Source organism: Enoplosus armatus, chromosome 13 (genome assembly GCF_043641665.1).
Source record: "Enoplosus armatus isolate fEnoArm2 chromosome 13, fEnoArm2.hap1, whole genome shotgun sequence".
Taxonomy (NCBI): Eukaryota; Metazoa; Chordata; class Actinopteri; order Centrarchiformes; family Enoplosidae; genus Enoplosus; species Enoplosus armatus.
Window position 1 is genome coordinate 16,823,783 of NC_092192.1, and position 26,604 is coordinate 16,850,386.

The following is a 26,604-nucleotide window of genomic DNA, read 5'->3' on the forward strand; positions in this document are numbered from 1 at the left end:
GCAGCACTCATCTCTCTCCTGCATTTCTTTCTCTCACTCCAGTTCTCACACATACGGGTTTGTTCATTTCCCATCTTGCAAGACTGACATCTCCTCCTCCTACATAACACATATCAAATGAGGGATGTGACAGGGGCAGATGAGGAGAAGGAGGAAGATGAGAGTCCTATTTACCACATATCTATCCTATCTCGATAAATTATAGAGGCACGATTGGCTGACAAGGGTGGCATGGTCTTGTGTCTGTTGGTTGTTCTTTGGTAGGCTGAGTCTGTTCACCATGCTGCACAATCTATTTGCTCCACTGCCTGCTTGGCATCAGCCTGTCCATCTGTTTGTCTGTTTGCCTCCTGGCTCTCGCCTGCTTCTCCCTACTGCCTCCACTTAAGCAGGGCTTTCTCGGCTGCTGCGATTCACATGTCATCCTGGCCTGCTGCACAAGACAGGCTACTGCGCCAGTGCTGTGTTCACCTCAACCAAGGTACCGCCCGGCATCCATACAAATAGGCTTGCAACTCTGACAGGCCAGCGGTGCACATTACTATTCACACACAAACTCATACACACATTTACACATGCACGGTGGAAGACACAACGTGCTATTGCAAGTTGCCAAACTGATATAAAACTTCACGTCTGTACGAAGGTGCTGTTTTAAATGAATAGTCCAACAAGCTCTGTATATCCAGTAGAGAGCTAGAAATGTAAAAAGGGAACACTAATGAAAAAGGTTTCTATCACAGAGGGAAAGTTGCTGCGTTGCAGAGCTGTGATTTGTTGCTGTTAGAAGCCCTTTCATTTGAAGCAGACCAACTAAAGTACACAGTTCCCTCAGCCACTTTATAGCTGTCACAGCTACTCTGCCCTCCTTCCTCGCCTGGAATGGTTTGACATTGTGCTGAAGAGAGCACAGGCGCTCTCATCGTCAGGGAATGACCCCCAGCATGGAAGTAGGAACCGGGTGGGACAAATAGGTCTGTTAGAAATCTCAGTACACTGCTGGGATTTTCACATGTTCACGTAGCTGGGTGACAAATACAACCGAGTTCTGCCCACCCGTAGACATGACAGCGTCTGATCAGCGTCCTCCAGTAGCCCCTGCCACAACCAGCGAGTCGGACGCTCAGGTAGCCTGCTGGGAGTAAGACAGACCCGGGTGTGAGTCATGCCTACATGCTCTCAGATGCGGGTCTTTGATATTCAGAGAGAGGGCTCCTTGTCATGGATTTAAAGCCAGCCAGGAGTCAGGATCTGTGGTGGTGTGAGTGTGTGGGTGTTCACCTGCTTCAAACACACAGGAGTGTGCAAGAGAGGGAGGCTTTCAAGAGTGAACTGAGTCAAAGAACGAGAAAAAGAGGGGAGAACAGAGAGGACGGCAAGACAATTCAGAGCCTGACAATGAAGCACTGCAATGGCTTAGCAGCTGTGAATGCAGAGATTCAAATTTTACCATGTGGAAAGTTTTACAGACTGAACCTTTTGCTACATGAACTGCGGGAAAACACAAGTGTTGTCCTGAATATGGCTTGTGTAACTTGTCTAGGACTCTTGTTACAAAAGCAGCACAATACTGTGTTGTGAAAAGTATCACGATCTGCCATTTAGAAGTTGTGAATGTAGGTGTTTCAGCACCAAGGTGCCTTGTTTAGAAAAGGGGCACCCCTTTAACCTGCCTTGCCTTCACTGCCAGGAAAGTTAGACTGTTTTGTGTGGAAATAGTACCCAGGAGATCTGAGAGCCAAACACACACACACACACACACATATGCAGTCTGCAAGACAGCTGACGGTTGAAGTGGATTCCTGCCACACAGTGTTGACAAGGTATGGTTACCTCAACCTGCGTGCTTTCAGCATATATCGAGCTATTTCCTCCTACTCCACTGCACTGATATACTGCTGTTGACTTATCTTTGAACTGTATGTCACTCTGTAACCCATGATAGTTGGGGGATAGTCGGGGGGTATTTTAAGTTTAAATTCATCTTTTAGTAAGTTATTTGAAATACTGTTTGTGATTGCTTGGACGGCTAAATTAGAACAACCGGGAACTCTTTACTGTGTCAGTTTGAGCGGTCGGTGCAATCAGTCAGACTCTGAGTGCTACATACAGCCGTTTAAAAAAGTGGGCCTTGGATCTCATCCAAGCAACCTGCAGCCCAGTTTGTCAGGAGTAAAAAAAAAAGTAGTCCAAATCAACAACAGGAAATGACCCCAAAACGCTGCGTGCTATATGTAGACAGAGGTTGACATATAGTAGCCAGTGGATACTGAAAAAAGGTATCGGAAGTAATTACTGATGCTCATATTTACCATGCTTTGTTTAAGTCTTCTAACTGGAATGATAAACAGGTAAAAGGTTAGATTAAAAGGTTAGTCAACAGGACTTCTTGATGTAATAACTTCACTTATTTGTTTGTTCATTTCACAGTACAATATAAAAAACAAAATAGGGCATCTTCCTGAATCTAATCTGCAGCCCCTGTACAAATAGGTGACAAATTCTACACCACCTCTATCATCAAAACTGAAACACTTCAGTGTCATGGCAGAATATTTTATTTTGTTCTGCTGCAGTCTTGTTCTGGTTATGAAATCGGGATTTGTTTGATCTCTTTTTTAGGTAATTATTCTTTCAAAAAATATCTCTATCTACCAATAACACAAGCTTGATATTGAAATGATGAGGTGCACACAAACATACGCCAACATGCACTTGCAAGACCTCACAAGCACTACTTCACTGGTGTAGTAACCCCACTGATGAAGAGTAAAACAAACAACTGCCTTTGTTTTCATGTACAAACCGTATGATACAGAGCAGAGAAACGCTCCAGTTATGACCTTTTCAATACATCTCCTATACATATTAACCTTGTAGGTATAACGGGAGGGTGTGGGCGGGATGGACTGGCAATGGCTGTCCTTCAGGGACGAGTGTTTGTGTGTGCGGGTGGGTGTGTGTGTGTGTGTGTGTGTGTGTATGTGTGTGTGTGTGTGTGTGTGTGTAGAGGGGGAGGTCTTCACTAGTGAATGGATTCCATCAGTAGACTGGCAGACTGAAGAAAGGAAACAGTGTGATTCATTTACTCCAGCTCCCACTCCCAGCTGCACAGTCAAAACACATAGACTGAATAGTTAGGAAATGTCAGGGCTCTGAATGCACAACATCAGGCATGGTGGTGTGGGATTATTCACTTAAGAAAAGGGCTTTTCACAACCACTGAACAAGTGGTTTTAAAGAACAGAATGACTGATAAACAAGTTAAAACTATATTTTTGAATTAAGCTAAATCCCTCAGCAGTATCGTATGTGGTAAAAGGTCATAAAAGGGAGTGGATAGAGATGTTTTGACCAATGAAAGAGCAGGAGACTCTAAGAAGGGCATGCATGCTTGACAGAGCCTTGCATGAGGACACGGTGAGTGTTCGGACTTCACTGAATCTATTGATGAACAGCAGAACATTGAATTTTGTGAAGTTGCTATAGACAATTTGATGCTTTTCTCTACTTTGAACATGTGTCAGTATAGAAATCCATTGTAATTCCTGTGAATCCAAGATGACCGGGGGGCCGTATTCACAAAGGATCTTATCGTACCACTAGGAGTCCTCCTAAAAAGTTCCTAACTAAGAGTTTCCTCTTAAGAGCTATTCACAAAACTGCTGAGAGCAACTTTTAATAAGGACCTGAGAGAACTCTTAAGCTAAGAGAGGGGACAGGGTTGACCCTGTTGCAATAGATGACATCATGTTTCATGGATTAATTCACTGACCATGTCCACAGTGATTGTTTGACAGGTGACTAGTCTGTGATAGCAAATTAGTATTCATTATTTCACAGGAATACAACAAACAAATGGAGATGGAAGGGAGGCAGGTGTCATTTAAAACATTTTAGATGTTTTACAAACTGTCAGATTTCATACACTTGTTAAGTATTATATTGGCATGTGATATTTTTTCAGTTAACCGAGCATTCCCTGCAGCAAACTTAGGAGTCCTAAAGTTAGGACTGACACGGCCCTTATATTTAGGACTTTCTCCAGCAGTTAGGAGCTACTTTTAGCCTCAGGGGGTTTTGTCAATACGGCCCCATAACTTCTGTTCTCCAAAACAGGTCCAACTACAAATATTTCAAGCCTCCAATACTAGATACTCAAAAGACAAATTTTGGTTGGAGGGTCACTTTAAGACCTGTGAACTGTATGTCATGTATTTTATAAAGACCTTCTATTGTGATCCATTTGTATCCATGGTCAATAAAGAAATCGGGATAACTGAGTAATGGCAAACGCATCATAATGGTAAGGAGTTTTGGATAAAGCAAAATGATGCCTTCAATGGCCAGCAATCTCACAGGAGTCATTATGTCTGATGATATCTCTGCATGGTTATGTAAAAGCTAAGGAATATGAGGTCATTTTAAGGACTAGGTGCTCCCTGTGGAGCCAAAACTGTTCCCTTGGCTTGTTTCTATATTCCCAGATGATACATCCATCCCCATACACACTGAGAGACACATTCAAAAGTAATGCCATGCTCATCAGGTTGACGTCAATGGCTTCCATCACTTACTCAATCAGCAGATCTGAACATCATTGAGCTTTTATGGAACTTCCTGGAGTGCATAGTGCGAAGTGGATTTCCACCTCCTTCATCCCTCAAAGCTTTCCTTCTTCAATGAAGGGTAAACATCCAATTACTTACAGTCCAGAACTTATAAGGCAGCACCCCATGAGGGACTGAAACTCCTCCGATGGGTGGTCCTACTTCCTTATTAGGCAGTTGATGTTCAAACACTGTTGTTTCCACTCTTTAAAAAAATGTTTTCAAAGACATTTTTCAACAACCCAGAGACTTAAGTTTCTCTCTGTAGAAATCTGCTTTAAACTAAGATAGCTAGTTTAGGCTATGGCTATAACCAAGTCTGTCCAGTGGTGATTTACACAATATAAGACCTGGGTGAACGCCACACACACCCAACCACACACTTGACTTCAGGGCCCCTAGTTTGAGGGCTGTAAATTTTAATGTTCATCGGCAGCGCAACTGATTGGTTTGCAGGTTTGACACACAACAGCAGAACTGGTACAGCTGACACTCAAACTCAGAAGGTGGGTCTAATTAAAAGTAATTACATTTGATTAGCTGATCACCAACCCAAACCCACTGCTTATAGACATAGCTTACAGGCTATATAAGATACTGATATCGTGAACCCTTATCACAGCAAATTATATAACGTCCACAGATTGATCAAATTGTGTTTAACTAAGTGCACTGCTCCTGGCAAATTTGATCTTATGAACTGTCCAGTAACATCTGAAAAATACTGCAAGTAAATGACTCTCATAAACATCAAATTGGCTCTTTTACAGCATTATGTTTGAGCTATTCAATGAAATTGTGGTTTAATAGTAGCAGTTTACAATTTGAAACCAGTTTAACAAAGTAAGATTGTACTTAGAAACATGATTTTGAATTATTGTATCATGTCAGGCTCTATACAATATTCGTATAATATTCTTATTCCATCTTGTAGCATACTGTCACTCTTTTACATATTTCAAATTATTTTATTGATAAAAACCATTGCAATAACATTGTTAAATATTCTTAAAGTATCTCATGATGTTTCTCTATCGATGCTATTGAATTTACTTGATTATATTTTCTATTTTGTTGTCTTTATGATATTTCTATTGCACTTTTGCTTAATTTATATAGTACTATAGTACTATAGTACACAACAAGTTTATAGTATTTTTCTCATAAGGTACCAGTATAATATAATTTCACAACAAGTTTATAGTTTTTTTCTCGTAAATTTACCACTTTAATATCAGAATTTCTCCAGTTATTTTGTTATCCATCCTGTATCCATAATAATGTATGGGGTTTTGATGCAATTTTTCTTTCAAAATTCTGCTTATACAAATACAATGTGCAGAGTACATCTGTATCTATATATTAAAGGCTGATCTATAAATGCCTACCTGTATTAGTCTTTTCCTCAGCGACTGGGAGAGTCAGAGCTTATTCAACTCCTCAGCGTAATTGGTCAGTCATGTCAGGAAGACAGTGAGAAATTGACGACTAACGGAAAATTCCTCCCTCCTGTTGTGATCATTCGCTACTGTTGAATATTAAAAATGACACATTAAAGAACATTACCTTGAAGCACTTGACTAAAACCAATGTGAGTCCATTTTAATGGCACACTGCTCGCTCATCAGAGCCAATACTTGATAGGTATTATTATGAATTAGCTGCCATGCATAACGGCAGGGTGGGGAGTGATAGAAAGACTCCTGTCTTAGAAAATGGAATTCACAAGCTTTCCTTAGCCGTATTACGGTGCTGTATTACTACAGTGTAATATAGAAATTCATATATGTGGAAACCAGAGGGTGTGAAAACTGTTACGCCATCTTCTGCTTATTGATTTTTACTCAAAAATATTTACTGGTTTTAATACAACGGCAACTACAGCTACTGCATGTTTCTATAATCATGTGGGGCCTTGCACAGGATAATCCATACTTTCATCACTTCCTCCATTTGCTAAAGCAGGGCAGTCTCCCGAGGTAAGTGTAGAAGTCAGTGCAGCTGGTGGGGCAGGTTGAGAGCTTCTTGCTAAGCAGCACCCTATTTTTAATTATATATGAGGCAGAACTCATAGTGACAGAGAGGAAGGGCTCTGGAGAGTGAGGCCTCGGTGGCACATGAACACAGGGTGATTGACCAAGTCACTAAAAGGTCCAGTCACTCACATCTGAGTGGGCATTGACCCACTACACTGCCAGAGCCCTTGAGAGATCAGGGGGCGAAGGAGAAGGTGGGGTGCCCTGTACATCCACAACCCTCCCAAGTGGGGTGGAATTTCTGTCCGCATCAATTATTCAAGAACCATCTTAGATAACACTCGCGGGGAGGATGGATGAGGTCTATTTCTGTATAGTACTTCATAAAGATGAAGACAGGGGGCATTTTTTATTTTCTGCGCTGGTGCTTCAGACAGCGGATAACCAGTACTCTCCTCTGTGCGACTAAGGTAAAATGCTCTTAACACACTCCACGTTCTTTTCTCTTTGCCATTCCAAGATGTCAGCACTTCTGAGGATCTGAGGGACACACTTATTTCCTGCATCCCAGGAAATTTAATGTACAGTAGGTGTTGCCAAGAGGGACCCTTACAAAGGCGACAAAAGCCCCAGAAAACTGGCCCCGGCTCTGTCCCTTCACGCTGTACCCCCTCAATAATCCTCGTCTTGTCTGTTAAGGTTTTTGGGACTCCCAGATGTGTCACAGAGTTTCCACATGTGTCATTTTCTTTTGTGAGTAACTACACACAGGCTGTAAAAACCGTTTTTGTTGATGCATTTTCTGGCCACACCCTGTGAAGTAAAACATGTCACAATGCACAACAGTGTATCACAGTTACATGTGGCCACAAGTGCAAGAGACAAGGGTCACTTCTTATTTTACACTTTACATAGCCCCTTCGGTAGCGAGGGTTTACAAAATATTGATAACAATAATGGTAACTGTCACGACTGTGACACATCAGCAAGTCAGATGTAAGCACCAATTGTTAGATGATGCATCAGAGACAGCTGTGATGTTGCTGGCAAGATACAAGAGCAGAGGATGAAAAAACAAAAATAACCTTCTACAAAATCTCTCTCTAACAATAATAATTGTAGTTGCAATGAATGAATGGGAGGTACAATGCAACCTATACACACACAAACAGAATGAATGGAGGGCAAGTGGTGTCATTTATTTTTAATAATGTTTTAAGGAAGAAACCCCCAACGAAAAGCTTATTTTAAAATTATCTCTATGCAAACAGCAGGCTAGACATAACCAACTTTGCTGTTAGTGATTTTGTTTGGAAACATGCATCCACAGGGGAAGCACACATAACACACTTAACATTTTACCACATGCTCATCAACATTACTTTATACGTGCTCCAATAATGCATGTAATCTTTTTTTTTTTTTGAATAATACTTCAAAAAACTGTCTACATACGCGACATCTCCTCCTCTGGATATAACGTGTGTTTGTTGGTGGAATGGAAATGCCAAAGACTCCCTGGACTATTTAAGTTTGTGTGACAGTAACATTATCGGTGACAAGCGAAGGTTCCACCTGAGCAGATGTTTTTTAGCAACTGGATGAGCTACAATGGATATACTGTGTACACAACTCACATGTACGTGTATATACCATGTGCTAAAACCAGTTAGACAGAAGTATGTTGTCAGGACTTTGGGAGAATTGTATGTTTCTAACACTACTTGATAGCCGGTATTTGCTGTTGGCTACAGCATACAGCATTTATCGTCAATACAACAAGAATGAGTTAGCCTTTTGTTTTGTGCTAGACCAGTCCAGCACAGTTACTCTCATCTAAAGTATGTTCTGTGATCAGGCCCGTGAGAGGCGAAAAATTATTAGCAATGTTTGATCTTTTGGGCTTTATTTGGACATTTGTTGATTACTGACAGAACAATTTTGAGTGCGTCGTTTTGTTTTGACTTTATAATTTGGATTATAAATTGTCTTATTCAATTAATGTTGTGCTGTGAAAACAGCCAATGTAAATCATCAATGAAAAAACATTATAAATTAATAATTACTACACTATTGAACATTAACATGGCCAACTATTTATTAAGCAAATTTGCAGCCCGCATTAGCACTACTGTTTACAATCCAATTATTATCTAATTAGAACTAGGCTGTGAGTTGGACTTAAATGAGGCTCATTTCTTCTGCATGAAAAAGTTGAAGTGGAACATACAACAACGAAGAAATATACTTCAGAGATTTGATGGTAAACAAATGTCTTATTAACTATTTTTGTGACATTACAAATTGTGCAGAAATAGGTTGTAAAAAGTTTTGTCAGCAATTGTAATGCTTTGTGATGTTCGTGAGCTCACAGAGGGGCCATGCCTACATGTCAAAGAATCTGAGACACTCGATTGAGTATCCTCCATACGCATGCAGTTATCTCTGTCACACTCTGGCTTTTTTTGGTTGCACTCCTGAGCATCGACTGTGATGCAGTGCAGAGACATGGAGGGATGTATACTGGGGGTCATACGTGACCTGGGCTGGTCCCTGGTGAACATGGTTCTACTACACTGGTCCTGTCAGTCAGACAGCCAGTCAGTCAGTTTCAGGAAAAGGCTGGGAGCGAGTGAAGACACACACTGAGAGAAGGAGCCTGGCTGAACGGCAGTAAGACAAGTATTCCCTCCAGTCAATCACAATCCACAGAACCGCTCAAATGATGCAGGATCTCTCAAGAGGCCTGCAGGGTGGAACTGGGTGAAGGAGGACCTAATGTCACACTCGCTACACTGAAGTTGGCTCCTGTCAATTAGCATAAATGACATGATGACTTAGAAAGCTGCTACCGAACTCTGTAGAGTGCTCTGAGATGACCATATTACTGGTGTAAATAAAACAAGCATCACTGGGACTCTGTGGAAGGTGTTAATCCCTGACTAATGAACTCTGCCTCTGCCAGTAGCTTCCCTGTTGCATCCCTGGACATCTCCACCTGTGTGTGTGTGTGTGTGTGTGTGTGTGTGTGTGTGTGTGTGTGTGTGTGTGTGTGTGTGTGTGTGTGTGGTAGGGGATTCAGAAAGAGAGGGACAGGCTCCACTCTCCCGTCCCTCAGCCTGACAGGCAGAACTCAGCCACACAATTTCACGGTTTGTGGGCAGTACACACCACTGCTTTCCCATCCCTGAGACCCAGAGACCCACAGAGTATGTGTATGTGTGTGTTAGCCTGTGCATATGAACATGAGCACACACACCTCCTCCGCTATTAATACTAGGGGAAAGAAAAAATCAAATATTAATCCTTCAACGCCCACCTGGAATTGAAGAAAAAAAATGAGTGGACTTACCATTTTGTTATTGATTTCATGAAAATGAATTTCACAGACTTTCTCTACGATGTCTTCACTCTCAAAAGTTATGAAACCAAATCCTATGCAGAGAGAAACAGAGAGGGGAGGGGGAGAGAAAAGAGGGGAGAATGGGTTAGTGGAGAACCTTAACAAAACTCCAGTAACTAAAGAAAATGCACCACAAGATGGAATATTATCGGGAGCCACATCCAGAAACTATGCGAGTACATCTGTGGAGATTGGCTTGGGCATGGAAAAGAACAAGTGAACAAGACAGACATTGTCCTCTTTAAATCAGGAATATGATGAAATCTGCCACATTATTAAGGGCACTCGAGGACCTCTTCTACAAAGAGAAGATGGAAAAACAGCACAAAGCTCATTTAATGAGATTCAGGGAGCTAGGGCCCAGCATCTGAATTTCATTAAATGCATTTTGTGTTCTTTTTATTGAAATCTCACTGTATAACAAGCCCTCGTTTTTATGTTAATGCAGGCCTTAGAATGAATGCGTGGTTGACAGTGGGATTTTCGTGCCATATTTATAGGATAAAAGCTTAACCCCTCTTTTAACACAAAGACAGAGAGACAAGATGGTTTCAGACTTTTGAACACAAGTGGATTGCAATGCTCTCCTCTGTGTTTTCATGGTGACGCACAAAGCAATCTAGCTTCTGTATAGCCGGGGTTGAAAGGAAAACTGATATTCTATTACTTTTTGCAAAATCGGAAACCACACAAAAGAGGAACAGTTAGTGAATAAAGCAGCAAGTGGGACTGAAAGGAGATGAGTTTCTTTTCAAAACGACAAACACCCGACGATGAAAAAAAATCACCTCAGATTGAGCTTAAACAGCTGTCACTACAGACAACACGCCATCTGACTGGCACACACTCCACAGGTAGTACCGTGAATTTATTATCATGGAATGTCAGATGATACAGTGAAAACAGTCACCTACTGAATGTGAAAAAGGACTGATACACTAATGGGAGACAACAGTTCAAATATTACTCATTGATTGAGCTGAACAATGGTGAATATTCTCCTATTTGAACAACAAATCCACGTGTTTAGGCATCATCGCAGGACAAATCTCAAGGTCAAAGGCTCGAGGGGAAGCCTTTTAGAGCCTTGTATCCTGCACGTGTGCACATGTTCACACACCATCACGTACTGCACACAACCAAAAGAGATTTTGCCAAGATTTCAGATATAGACATGCAAAGATATCCAGTTTACAGTGATAGAAAACAGAGAAAAGCAGGAAATATAAGACAATGGAGAGGCTGAAACCAAACAGTATTTGGTGTTTTTGCTTCAAAAACATTACTTAACGATCACTCATCTTTCAAAATAGTAGCCTATTCATTTTCTGTCGATTTATCGACTAATCACTACAGCTCTAGTTTATACTGAGGTAGTTATTCCTTTAACATCTCTAGTTGTATTAGGCCATTGTTGGCTATGTTACTCATTAATGAGCAGGACGGCTTTATGGCAGCATTGGATTCCCATGATTTTAGATTAAATACCTTTATTTTTCAGGTATTTAATTCACTGGATAAGCCAATTCCCATTTGGTTCGTTATAAACAGCTTACCATACTGATCATATCATACAGATATCACAATATAAAATTCACATATATCACATACACCTTACCATGCACGCTGTTTGGTAAATATTCAGCAGCTTAAGTATCTTCATTCACTATAATACATTAGTCTCCTAAGCAGCTTATTCTATTAATTCATCAGATCATCCAGAAAGATACAGATTTCTTTGTTAGGAGCTGCTGCTTACTAGCCAGCCTGTCATAAAGACCGGCATTTATAGTTCTGTCATAAAGGCTTTATCTCTCACTCGCAATTTTATTTTCTGCTCCTCCTCTATAAATAACAAAAGATTCTCCTCAAGCTCCTCTTCTGCTACTGACACAAGCTAGAACACATCAAAACAGCTTTTTCAAAAGAAGGGTTGGAAACGTAATGTGTGCGCTGATTAAACATGGACAACATCTAATCTGATGAGATCTTATGAGACAGAATATCAATTTCCACTGGGACATCTCAACACTGAGTTGCGGCGACACACACACGTGTGAGGTGGTGGTGGGGGGGGGGGGGGGGGTGCGAGGGACCGGTGATGACGACAGGCACAACAGGGGGGGAAAGCTGCACCCTCTTCTCCTGCTCACCCCACCTTCATGCCAGCGCAAGGAGCACTTTTGACAACCAACAAATCAACCGCCAGGAGTAATTTGTCACGGAGGAGTGTAGGTAGAGTCTGGGGGGAACGACGGCGGAAAGGGAAAGAGAAAAAGGTGGAGATGAAAGGAGAGGGGGGTGGGGAGAAAGACAGAAAAAGTGACAAGGAAGGAGGTTAACGCACATGGCCCCTGTCGCCACACTCCTTCCTGCTGCTACAGGCAGCTCCTCCATCAACTGACAGGACATTTTCCACTGCACCATTATATCCACTGGGGTCAGGGCCAAGCCACACCACCGCATATACCACCAGCAGGGCCCTTCCACCCATGACTAGACCTGTTTAAATGAACAAAAAGATATTTTGCTGTAGTGTAAACTACTACTAGAATGTGTTCTGTACGTATACACAAAAAAACCCACACAACAAACATCGCCATTTTTCTCTCTCCATGGCTCAGCACACACCTTCTTGGTGAGTCCCCCGTGGACTGTCTGAACTTCTGGCCCCGCCATTGCAGTGCAGTCCTTTGCTCTACTATCCTATTTTGCAGACCTTACAGACAATTACAGGCCACAAAATAGCACCAACAGAAGAATCCCTCTCTCCCATCCTCCTTCTGCGAGGAGTCAGCAGAGCGAGATAGTCCTCATGTATCCCGGCCCTTCTCTTCCAACTATCCACACATGGCAGGAGGCTGACCTCCGCGAGACTATTAAAGACTGTCAGCACTGACAGACACGAGGAGAGAGGTGTCAACACGCTCACATTGAAGAACCTTCCCACAGCTTAAACAATACCCTGTAAATGGAAACACATGGATGTCTGATAGCAAGGCTGATAATAGGTGTTGTGTGGCTACTGGCTGAGGCCTCTTGGCTGCACTTGCTCACACTTATTAGCGAGAACTGGGCCTGGCCTCATCTCATCGCTCCACAGAATCGGCAGGGAGCCTACTTTCACGGCCTTTTACCACCTTCATCATACTCGGTCTTTATTTCACACCCATTCCAGGTTTCTCTGCCCCCCCCCCCTCCCCCCCGAAAAGAAAAAAAATGATTCTGCCAGAAGAAGATAATAGAAGAACGTGCAAATAGAGGCAGCAAAGTTGCCTTTGCATCGCAGCTTTAAATTAAGCTTGATTTTAAACAGGATGCTCTAATGTTTTAACTACCAATGTAAAGTGTGTTCAAATGCTTCTTGCATGTTTTTCCTTTGGATGCCTGGCATGACTTCCATTTGCACAACACAGATATTTTCAAAAAAAAATATATATATTAAAAAAAACACACTATCGTTGGGTCACATGCTCATTACTAATCTTTTCTTTCAGAGGTGTTTGTCAAAAACATATGAGCTTGTAGAAGTGGTTGTAGGAGTATTATCAGTCGTACTTTGAGGTATTGTAAAGATCTGGTAAGCTGTGCCTCATGCTCATGCTCTCACAGAAAGCATGAGCAGGAGTTAAGGACGTTATAAATTTACAGCTGGCATCCCCCAACTCCCTAATGACAGCAGTGAAATATACTGCAATAAGTACATGAGAGCGAATGTAAAGAACACATGTATTATCAGTGATATACTAAGCATAGACCTGGTGCTCATTACCCACACATTTCTAGGTCAATGTTAAGCATGAACTGAATTAAAAGAAAAGAAAGGGAACATTGTGTCTTAGCAAGGAAAAACTACACACACCTCTTAACTGACACTGATTGGACCTCATTATAGGGGTACATGTTATATATACGATACTATACTATAACTATAATATACTGTATATATACACAAAATAGCTGTAATGATAGTTTTGAACAATAAATAAATGTTCAGCATTATATCAAAAACCCATAAACATGACGATAGGAGCTGTCTATAGCTCCTGATTAAAACTGCATTTAATGAGAGGAGCCTGCTGCTGAGCCATTCTGACTACCAGTCCCATCAACACAGGGTGAGGAAGTGGGGCAACCTGGAGGAAGTGTCAGACGTGTCCTCTGGGACACAGCATGAAGGGAATGAAGCACCCTGATGCGCATTTTAACATACACACATGCACAAACACAGAATACATACACACACACACACACACACACACACACTGTACATGTACTGTATGCTTGGCTGCTAGGTCATAGGTGCAACCCACCTGCAGCTACAACTCCAGTACTTCCCCTACTGAATTGCTTATCCGGCCCTAATTATGCATGATCAAACCTTCACCTGTCCAATCAGAAGTAAGTCTACAGAAAGCTCCTGCACTGCCTGTCTGTCTGTGTGCCCCAGCCTCCAAGCCCCATCTTCTTGTAATGCAGCGAAGCCGACAGGGGCAGTCCGAACACCCACGGCACAGTTAGAGGCCTTTGATCAGTATTTCCGTCTGCTATTACTAGAGATCCAGAGCCCCGGGCATTAATCCCCTGTTTAATACAGTTAACGCCACAAACTCTTTAACAGCACAGGGCACGCAGAGGGAAGAGAATGGAGGAAGAACTCATTTGAGAAAAAACTGTAACCAGAAATGGCAAAATTTTCACATATGCTTGCTTCATTAAAAAACTGCTGGAAAACACTGAAAATTCTCTGGCGCATTAGAAATGTATTTGTAAAACTTTCTGTAAACACTACACTGAAAAATCAGTATTGAGAAGGTAGAGAAGAAAATCTATGAGAACAAATTGTGCAATAATCAACCCACTGAAGGAGGAAGAAGTCTTATTAATTGTTGGACAGAAAGACATCATATGAAATATAAGAAACCTTAACCGTTGGGACAGAAACAACAGAGCTGCCAGCTGAGGTCTGTGTTCCTGAGAGAGGTACGTGTTGTGGTCCTTATATATAAAAGGGTGTTTATCTTGGTTTGGTACAGGCAGATCTAATATCCTTACAATGTTTTCAACAGCCATATACAAATGCAAGCATAAACAGTGAATTGCCAGTGGGTTTCTGTATTCCACATGTGCTCAATAAATATACAATTTATAAGGCCATATTTAGATCACATCACTGCAGAAGTACATACAGTGTCCAGCAGTACATATTCAAAGATCAACCTATCAGCTTTTTCCCTTCGTTAACTATGTTCGACACTGAGTAAACAAAAATGCAGGTTTTGTTTATTATTGGTTAATATATAGAGTGAGAGGCATAGGCATGCACAGATTCCCTAATCACTAAGTCAAGACACCAGCTGATAATAATCCTACACAAATAAATGTGACTGCTTTAATGCATGCGAGTCCGTGGGGGAAAGTGAAGATGGATGATGTAAAATGAATCCCTAAATTGCACAGTACACTGAGGCATGAGCACTGTTTCAGACAAGACAACAGAGAAGATAAGACTTGAGATGTTGTTGGTTTAAGATCACAACATAAATACATTCTGAATTTTCTTTCTTGATGTATTTCTCTGTTGTGTTCAGGGATATGGTGGGATTTTGAGGTTCAGAATTGGAAATGGTTTCAAATTTGTAACCACAGCTTTGTTATGAAACATGCTTTTCCATACATGTGGTAACGCATGTGTGTATGGCAGGACAACACTTTAATGTGCAAAGCAGAGGTAGAGAGAGAGATTAAGAGTGGTCCCTGACAGCGATGAACACCATGGTCAATAAACACAAGAGGACATTCAGACGTGACAAAGCCATTATAACTGGTAAACAGATACTATATATCCAATGGCTAAATTAGAACCAGTGAAAGACTCAAGTATCATGGTTTGATTCCAAAATAAATACATCCAAACAAACTTTAACTGTAAAGATGCATTTTCAGAGGAAACTACAAAAAGCATTTGCATGTATGACATAATTCTCCAGGTAAGTAACAATACAAAGCATGGGTTAAGGCCATATTGAATTATGTTAATGAACATTGCCATATGCATTTTTATTTTCTAGGTAATACGTGTCTGACTCATCTACTGAAGCCCTGTTTGCCTTAATATTAATCAAAAGGGCCATCAGCCTTTGCTATCTGTGTCTCAATAATGTAATGTAGTGTTGCCAGAGTACTCGACAGATGTTGTTGTTGTAAAAAGGACCATTTCTAATGGGAAGTGCACAGGTTTAGTATGCTGAGCCGAATGTATTTCATTTGGGATCTGAGGCCCTGTTTGTAAAATGATGGACAAAAGAAAAACGAAAATATGCCAAATACAATAAAACAGTAGTTGAGTAGTTGTGCAAAGGCAATAGCCCCCTTGGGACTTTAACAATGCTAATCTCTCTTTGGACTTGGTCTGCACAGCGTGCCGTATGCCAACCCTCAATTTGGGCAAAACATAAAGGTGATGATTTTGTGTAGGTGGTGGTACGAGCAAACATCAGGTGGTACAAGAACTGGCTCAAAATTGGACCACAATTACTTCGTTAGTTCGTGTAGCAGCGGCTCTGAGGCTTTGAAATGCTGGAACTTACAAGTTGAGATAACATTTTAAAGGACATCTCACTGTTGATTACTGAGAAATGTCACAAAGGAGCTTTTAATGACAGGATGAAATAAAGCATCAGGCCAGACAACAATTACACAGAAACAGTATGATTGTACATTTATGTAATTAGATTCTAATGTGGTGTTGTTTTCTTCATGCTTGGCCTTTTTCATTTTATGGTGCCTCAGCAAGTTTGTACTTGTACTCAGTTCAGAATCACTTGTTTAGACATCTTTGATCAGAAATTCTGGTCAATAAATTACATTTCTGAATGTATCTGTATTTCTGCAAATTGAAGATAGAAAATAGGACATCCAACACTGAAAACAGGTTATTGAACAACAACAAAAGTAAACTTTCCTAAAATTGATACAATTATACAATACCAGGGAACAATGCAACATACTACTCTGTATGTACTATGTAGTGTCTATATTTGCATCTACCCACCTACCGTGAGAGCAGGATGAGAGAGAATTGTATGGATAGATCTACGGTATGCTTTTACTAAATGATTACAGCAACATACAATATGCCTGCATCCTCTGCATTTTCTGCAGAGCAACTGGGCTCAGCATGCATGCTGAGGGAACTAGTTTGTCTGTGCCTCTATGTAGGTCAGCTTTCAGAGTTGGCCATCAATTTCTACTGTCCTATTTAAAGAGATACCCTGTCCGGGTACAAACACACACACAAACATGAACACACATTTTTAGCATTTGTATTACATATGACGTCTGTAACCTGGACTTGGACATTGAAGTCATTGACTTTATTTATGCTCTAATCAGATACATTTATCTAAACCTTCAGCAATACTTATCTAATTATCCTAATCATAACTTCAACACATGTTGGTCGCCACAAATCTGGGTTGTCAATATCAGTTGCAGAATGGTCGGTGGTAATACAGTAGGCATCTTAAAAGCTGTGTACTTTTCTCTCTCCACCTCTTCAGTATATTTTTCAAACACTCTTTAACTCAAAAAAGACCCTCATTAGAGCCAAACAATATAGCCATAAATGTGAATAAAAATTTTCTCCTCCTATATGATCACAAGGATTTTCTAGTAACAACTGAATGGAAGCTATTATCCTTGGAGAAGGTGACTAACTACCCCTTTACTCAATAGCTCCCAGACAGCAGGATAAAAGCAGTAAGCCATAAAGAGCTAAAAAGAGCCCTTGATGAAGAAGTCAAAGAAATCTTAGAGAAAAATGAAAATTCTCCTGTCATAGATATAAAGAATATAATTTTGATTGCTTACTTATTTACTTAGGTATAGGCAACAAGGACTTCACTGTAGTAAAAAGAGGCATGGAAAAACAGCAAATATGTTTCCATGAGGAAAACTGCAAAGCTAAGTAACTGATTATAGAAGAGGATATGTGATAAGGACGTTTACCTCTTTTACCCAGAGAGCCGAGCATGTTCACAAGTGTTCATCTGTGTCATCAGACGGAAGGAAATCATCTTGCAGGTTGAACCTGACAAAGACACTCTGTCCATTTGTAAAGCAGCCGCAGCTCAGGACTTGACCTGAAATGCCTCATTACTCACTACAATCAAAATGTTGAATTAGTATGGAAGTAGAAACAAAATATACTTTAGTATCAAAAGTAAGGCTATTCCCAAGAATGGTCTGTTTGAGTATTAAATTATCACTTATGCATTAATGTGTAAGCAGCATTTAATATTGTAGCTGGTCCAGATGAAGCTTAACTTGGCAAATAAAAAAAGAGACACAAGTAAGACAACATATGGAAGACATACTACCCACAGTAGTGACACTAACACATTTTCTAGGCCATTGGTGTAGCTCAGGAGCTCGCCTAGCCAATAAATTAAAAAACAATGTATTTAATATAATCAAGCAATGAATAAATGAAAGGCTGGCCATGAGTAATGCACCTGAAAATGGGACAACTGAGAGAACTAAGGAAAAATCTACTTGCTCACCAATATGCACCATTTGGACCACAAAATGTTTTCCTGATCTGGAGACCAGTTTAGGCAGTAGACATTCCCGGTTATTTGGTGAGCCCTTTTAGCCATGCACCACAGTGACTGGCACAGTAGTTTAAAATGTATTAGATGAGTGGCATCCCTGGCTGAGAGGTTAATGATTAATAGCAATATATTCCATTTCATATTCCACCTCACTCAACCCTTTTGTAGATAGGTGCTCATTGGGTGAATCATCATTGTCCTTGCACCTGACCTAGCACTTCGCCATGGTGATTGTGCCGTGAAACTAACTCTGTGTGGTTTTTACACTTGTGAAAACATGTTCATGCATTCAGTGTAGCCCAGAAATGTCAAGTAATGGACCCTGAGATTTAGAATCTGACAGCGGGGCAGTATTTGCAGTCTGTGGCAATTAGGTCGTGAGAATACTTGGGCTGGTTCCCAATAATCTCAGTCCATTTGGGAAAGAAAAAAAACTGCCCTCTCGTTCTCTTTATCAGTGTAACTTTTTCTCTCTCCATTTATAATATCTCACTATCTACCATCTGCTCAGTGCTAAGGCTCGGTGTGTGGATGGTGATTGGGTTAGTCTACCCAGTGGCCCCACCCTACAGCATTAAATCAACATGAAAAACCTACTATAAATCCAAAAGAGACCTGAGGACAGTTAGACCCAGTCAGAAAAAGAGCTGAGGATAATTAGACCTGATACAAAACATAGTTGACTCAAAGAGACCAAATACAGGCAGAACACCAACGCTGGCAGAACCATGGTGAGCCATCAATCAATGAGCAGCAGCGTTAAGTAGCCATACATATACATTTAATTATAGAAACAGAACGGGACGCGATTATTATTTGGAACTGGGTGGACATCTAGCCTACAGTACATGCTGGTAGGATTATATATGGCCAGACATTATTTGTGTTTTCTGAGTCAATTAGAAATCTCCTTCTGCCATCTTTGTTTAATTTCTCAATGTGGCCTCACTGAAATTTAGTTTGACAGTGTTGTAAAAAAAAAAGTTACTGTGAACCTAACCTAATCGATGAAGGGACCTCTATCCATGCTAAGGTGATAATGTATGTTCTCTCCTGTGGAGTAATCCATTTCTGTTGGCTAATATCAATGGCACAAACACACATTCCTACACACATACACAGAAACAGAGACAACGGCCGTGTGAGGGAAACAGACGTAACCACTGAGAGTGAAAGAGCTCCTCTGCCTTAGCCACCGTTATCCCTCCATCTCATCTCTTCATGATGCCACTGCACTTGCCTGAAGACATATTGTATTTACGTGGACAAAGACAGCAGCACATCTCATATGGTGAATACACACAGTGTAAGTAGCTACAGATGAAGAGGCCAGAGACAAGCACTGTTAGGTAAACATTGCTGAGGGTAAGACAGCAAGCCGGCAAGACAAGTGGTTCGACTATGAGTTACAAAATTGTGCAAAACCAACCTGAACATAATTGCTCACACTGATAGAATTTCTTTAGTACAAATGGAGTATGGGTGTAATGAGATCCAAAGGTTTGAACCACAAGAGGATTCTTCATTCAAGAATGTCAGACTCTTTTGTGCCAAGCAATAGGCCGGGCTTAATAGATGTCTCAATTTCTATCACATACAGTAACAAACCAATGCAGGGAGGAGGCGGTGGGAGGTGGGGGCAGGAGCCTTTCCAAAAGGCTTTGAGGCGGTGTGATGAATTTCTTTTGAGGTGTGAAGCAACGTGGGACTTGGAATGAATGAAACAGATATGCACCTTTTGTGTTTTCTGACCTATTGATATAGATATCAATTTCATTAAACTTAATTAGCATTTCTCATTCCTGACGAAAGTGGAGAACCAGAAAGGGGAATAATAAGCAGCGAGTGAATGCAGAGAGATGGAATAAGCAGATCACTCAGAAGTTTGTACATGACGAACAGTTTTTTGGTCTGAATAGAAAACCTGGCAGGATGTTGTGGATGCCAACACCTCCCACCAGAGCCTCTACAGGGGAATTCACTCAGGGACTAAAAGCATTTAATCAAAATAATCCTCTGCAAACAACAAGGCTTTAAAGCACTGAATTATGTGCAAGGGGGTTGCAAAGTAAAATTGATTTAAGTGAATTAGGCCTCTCATTGCCTGTATGGCCAGATTGTTATTAATATTTAAGCATGGGGTATATTTAAAGGCGTGACACGGTAGCAGTTCATCTGAAATGAAGAACACTGATGATGCCACTTTGCAGAGGCCCATTACCATTTAGCAGAGATTGCTTTCATTGAGTGAGCCAAATGCTTAGAGGCGGAACTGCCACTTGTGTTTACTTTACAGATGCTGTTACGGTGTTACGGTGAAGAAGAGCACTGTTCTCACAAAAACCCTTTCCCCATTCTCCACATGGACACACTCACAAACTCCCAAGAGAGAGCTCGAATCATGACATCATGGACTCATCGAGCAATGCATGATGATGTCATTCTGATACTACTGACCCTTGTAATCAAGGCAGGCTTCGCGGCTTCATGAACACCCCCTCTTTCATCAAATGGCGCTCTCTTACACACACTCACACATGCTGGCACAAAATTAGAGCTGTGGCATGCTCAAAGTACAGCAGCATAGTTCAATTGCAGACAGAATTTGTTCACAACATCCAGGCTTCGTTTAATTGCTTACTTGCACTATAATTGGGTATATAATCAAACGATAAACTGAACACAGCGCTGCGTCGTCATAACTTCAGAATATCCTTTCATCAATGCCTCTGGGCAGTGATTAGCTTAGATGAGAAAGCTCCACGGACGGCCATAACCGCTGCTTATTTATGTCTTTGTTGGAGTTATTCATCTCATTGATTTGTGTTTATCTTTTATGTCAGCTCTTCCAAAGGAACACCTGAGGAAGGGTAAAGAAAGGTCGTGATCTCACATTAGCAGAGATGCAAAGGCCGACCTTAAGAGGTCATAACAAATCTACTGTCTCTCAAAGCTCTGGGAGCCTGTGGAGATGTTTTACATGCAGATGTGGTGGACTGCTCAGCCCTCAGAGGAGGTTTGTGAGACCTGGACCATCCAGACTCTCTGAGCTCAAGAATTCCATTCTTGGCTTGGCATCTGTCATTTAAGCAGCCACCGATACTATCCCACAGCTAGCTGGATTTCATCATCATCATGTTAATACATTATGTTAATGTACATGCTGCTAGCTTAAAGATTTTAACACCTTATATAGTAACAGAGACTATCTATCTCTTGTAAATAATGTGCATTTATGAGTGAATGGCATGTACCTTGGTCACTCCAATTTGAAACCCAATGTATAGGCTAATTGTCAAAAAAACTGATGCTAACACTGTGTGCATTGTTTCATACACCAGGTTCTTTCAAGTACCTACATGCCTTTTGATAATGTAAAAAACAATGCTCAAAGATACTCAAGAGCAATGCACACCAGCCTTATTGATTTTAATGCCAGCCCACACAACAGGGCTTCTAAGAATAATGACGTTAGCCTGTCATGATGTATGATGGCCATATGACTGGTAACACAAAAGCACAATATAAATGCCACAGAATGTTTTCACCATAGGTGTGGTCCATTATTATCAAACGTACTCCCACACGCACTCACTTAAGCCCTTGGTCAACCACACACATGTTAAGCCACACTCTGGCTACACTTCTGGAACTGAAAAGACTTTGCATTTCTGTTTAGTTTCTCTCTTCCCCTCTCTGAAATTTCCTTTTAACTCAGCCTCTTTACAGAAGGGGAGCTCATTTCAATCTCAAAGCTGACATCTGTGGAAGCAATGCAAGCTCTAAATGAGTGGATTTAATCCTGTGCAACAAGGCTAGAGCACAGGAAGTATTCACGCGAGAAGCAGGGAGAGAGGGAGCAAGCTAAACAAGAAAGAAGAGGGAGAAGGGGGAAGATTGAAAAGGCGGCAAAAAGAAAAGAGAGAAAGGATTTTGTGACCTCCGCTCATATCTTTCCATCTGCAGCAGCGCAACTCTTAGCTCATCCAGGAGTAAAGAGGACAGAAGAGGGAAGGGACAGAAGAATAGCTTTGCCAGATAGAAGTTAGACATGTTTATTCATGCCGTGAAACAGCTGAGGTATTGGAGAGGGCTTCAAAGCAGAGGATGGCTCCACGTCCTGCATGGCCTTCTCCTCTGGCTAGGCTTTCTGTATTTGGCCTTTGAGTAAGGGGCTGATCAATCCCCCAGCATGCTGCCAGGCTCTGGACCCCCCATTACCAAGAGGCTGCTCTTTGAACAAATCCTGCCAGGGGTCACTCTCCCTGCGCTTCATCATCTTAAAGGTCAGACACAACAAATGGCATGGAAGACAGTTCTGTCCCTGGCCGTAAACCCATAGCTGACCACTAAGAGTGTCTGCAGTCAGGACAGCATTCGAACTGGGCTGGCGTTGTCAGAGTTGACTGGACAATTGATCATTTCCATCCAAAACTTGCATACATTTTAGAATTTTTTTAGAAAAAAATAAAATGCAAATCAGTGCGTGATTCCATCAACTAGTGTTATGCAAATATACTCAAGAAGGCATAAAAAAGATTACCATAATACTCAAATAAAAGCTGGTATTTAAATAATATCTGAGTCTCATATGACAGCCCGGGGTGGAGTCTGTACAAACAAATGAAGGGCAGTGAAAAAAGAAAGGGGAAAAAAAGGAATACAAAACATTGTCACGGTAGCATTGTAGCATTACAACAGCATTAGTTCTATTAGGGCGACAACATGGTCATGCCATTTGTGGCTCTGAGCTTCTCTATTTAACAGAAATATTGACCAGACTCAGTAATTCATTTCAAGTGACTTGGATAAGCTGTTCTCTCTCGATGTTAATCTACTGTTGAAGAAATTCAACACTCTCTGCCGCTGCTTCACAGTAAAAACCAGCAAAGGGAGCAGATCAACTAACAGGGAGGCTTCTTTTTAAAATGTTGTGAAACACACATTTATCAAGCAGAGGGAATTAGAAATAAAGGCCTGTCTCCTATAATAATAGCCTGTTATTTGGCTCTGTGGTTGAGCCAAATCAGCCACCATTTGAACATTTATGAAGGCTACATAATTAACGTAGGGGCAGTCACTGTTTTGTAACTCTGGTGCATCATGGCTTTTTTATTGCTGCTTCTCACCTAAAATTAAACGCTGTATAAATTAATTGATTTCTCTCCTCTGTCCAGACACACACACACACACACACACACACACACACACACACACATCGTGCGGTGGGTTTTCTGCCACTTTCTGTTGGAGTGGAAATTGAGTGAAATTCAAATGAGAAGCGGCAGATGCAAATCTCTTAATGTTATTGTTTAACCCAAAAACAAAGAAAGAAAGAAAGAAATATGTTTCAGTCAGCCATTATCACATATTGTCTTCATCAATATGCCAAACAAAAATTCCCTCATGATATTTGAAATTATTTCTGGTATTCTCATTTGGTATTTTTGTGCAAACAGAAGGAGGAAAATGTAATTAATGAGACTGACCACCAGCAGAGGCCACACAAAGACATACTAAGCACTAGTCACTGGATATCACTGACATTATAAAGACTAATAGACAAAGCTTTTACATTTACCTCCATGCACCCACATACATGATGCACTAATAAAATGTCTAAAACTAAATATGCATAAAGAAAGCAAGCTGCAGGTAAAGAGGTAAAATGAGTTGAGTCTTCATCTGGACTTGCACCTGCACCCTTTCAGTGAAGTCTGTTTGCTTAAAATGACAGCTTTTCAATTTGATGAAATGATTGTGCACACCTGATCTCTGCCACTCAAAAGCAGAGATCAGGTGTGCACTGAACCATTTACATACTTAAGCTATGAAGTTGTTCCCTTGAAAAACAAGATGCACCAAATGGGCCTTCAATGTGGTAAAAAAAAAAAAAAAGCCTGAAATCTGCCTGAGTTCTTGTGATATTCCTAACTTAAGGGTAAGTGGCTAATATATAATATTGGATTCTTAAAAAAAACAATATTATCAAAATATTCTGGTTTGTTACAGATACAGTAGTATGAGTACATATTGTCTCACATGGGGAAAATGGTTCATTTAGAAGCACTATCAATTGTTCATAATATGTTGTGGCATGCAGGTTAGCTAAAGTGGCATACTGTATCTGTAGTTTAAGCACACATCTTTGCCTCAATTGAATTTGAGGGATCCTTCAAAGTCTTGCTGTTTATTGTGAAGTGAATTTTGGTCAATAAATAGTTATCGGAATAATAAATAGATAAATAAACAATAAAAGCATTAGTTGTCTCACCTCAGCCAGGGAGACGTCGCTCAATCACACCACACTGACAAGAGGTCTAATTAGCCAAAATAATTGATAACACCTGTGTGGGTGTACCAAGAAGGTGTAGGGACTTTAAAGGTCCTGCACACTCGCACAGGTGCGTTCAGTTATTCTGGCTGATTAGACCTCTGATAAGGCTGAAGATATGTGCAGCTATGTGGGGAATTATGTGAGGTCACGAACCACTTGTACTAATAAGAAACCTAAAAATGGATGTTGCAGTAACAGATGCAATGAAACTACCGGGACGTTTAGAGAGATACCAATCAATCATGGTCTGGTCTAAAGGCAGTGCTCTTCCACAGTAGACATTTTGACTTGTCATAACAAGAAGCGCACAGGTGTAACAAATAGCATTAATGATGGCTCAGTAAACCAGTGAGCCATAAGTGGGCCAGCATGCGTAATACCAGGACCCTAGAAGTGGAACATCTAATTGGAATGCAGCCATTATTTATGTTATTAATTACACCTGCTACGACATGTCAAATTGTTTGCTGTGAGAAAGATTGCAAAACACATTTCTACCATTGCAGCAGTGTGTTTAGTTAACCTGGAACTGGTTTTAGGTTATGGAGCCCAAAACTAGGTGCTACCAAGCGTATAGTAGAGACCCCAGAATATCTCTCTTCCTGATGCAAGACAAAAGAAGGTGCACAACTGATGAAAATATTGCCATTTCATTGCCACAAAGATCCTCAATGTGACATCATAAAAATACTCGCTTTGTGTAGTGTAAAATACCATAAAATCCTCTCTTTTATCAGCTGCCAAGGATGAAAATCTATTGGCAGTGTGCTGCGTGAGCTTTGACAAGTTTGGCCATCTAGAAGAGATGTGTGGTGATTATCTGGATAGGGCTACTCTGTCTGTCTGGCTGCCCCAATAAAGCCATGATGCCAGAATATTCGCCTCTGGCTCCCAGGTCTGAAATGGCCTCTAAAACTGACTTTTGCAGCTTCACAGTAGTGACATTAGACAACTTCTAGCATACAGTCCATAAATTATTTAAACCATCCTTGTAAAGAACCAGTCAGGGTTTTCACAGTCTCAAGTAAGATGGAAACTACAATACTTCTTGGTGGGGATGGTGGTAGCATGTGTTTGTGTTTCCGAGTGTCTGTGGGAGTGTGTGCCTGTGAAATGGGCACGCATACAAGTGAACGAGACATATCAAGATATGTAATATGACATAATGTCTCCCCTGCTCGAACCCCCAGCTGCTCGCCCACATGCCACAGATCCTGCACCATGTCTAAACAGATGCTCTATCAATAATGCTTGCTTCAGTGCCACACACCTCCCTGGTGGCCAAATTGGGAAGAGGAGAGTGGATGAGCGAGAGAGAGAGGGAGGGAATGAGTGAATGAGTCTGTTTGGAGGGAGGACAAGAGGGAAGGAGAATGGGCAAGGACCCAGAAGCTAGAGTGACTACTGGGAGATGGATTGGCCACGCCAGAAGAAGCCAAAGGACCAGTGAACCTGGGGATGAAGTGTTCTCCTTGTCCCATCTGCTCCAAAGAAGGGCAAGAGAAAAACAATTCTACGCCATTTGGGCCTACTTGTTCAAGTCATCTCATATTGTGATCCGGCCTTATTGTGAAAAGGCATCCTCAGGCACACACATGAAATTAAGGATAAACACTGGTTAACAGAAATATAAAGAAAGAAACATTGCTATAAGAGGTGGAAT

General features: G+C 41.1%; 1 protein-coding gene across 1 annotated transcript in view; it reads right to left on the reverse strand.

Moving 5' to 3' along the window:
• The window catches only part of LOC139294986 (RNA-binding protein Musashi homolog 2-like), a 218,135-nt gene that overhangs the window by 47,584 nt on the left and 143,947 nt on the right, over positions 1-26,604 (reverse strand). The window contains exon 8 of the mRNA XM_070917022.1: positions 9,939-10,021. Coding sequence (XP_070773123.1) covers positions 9,939-10,021 — 83 coding nt within the window. The remainder of the gene's footprint in view (positions 1-9,938; positions 10,022-26,604) is intronic.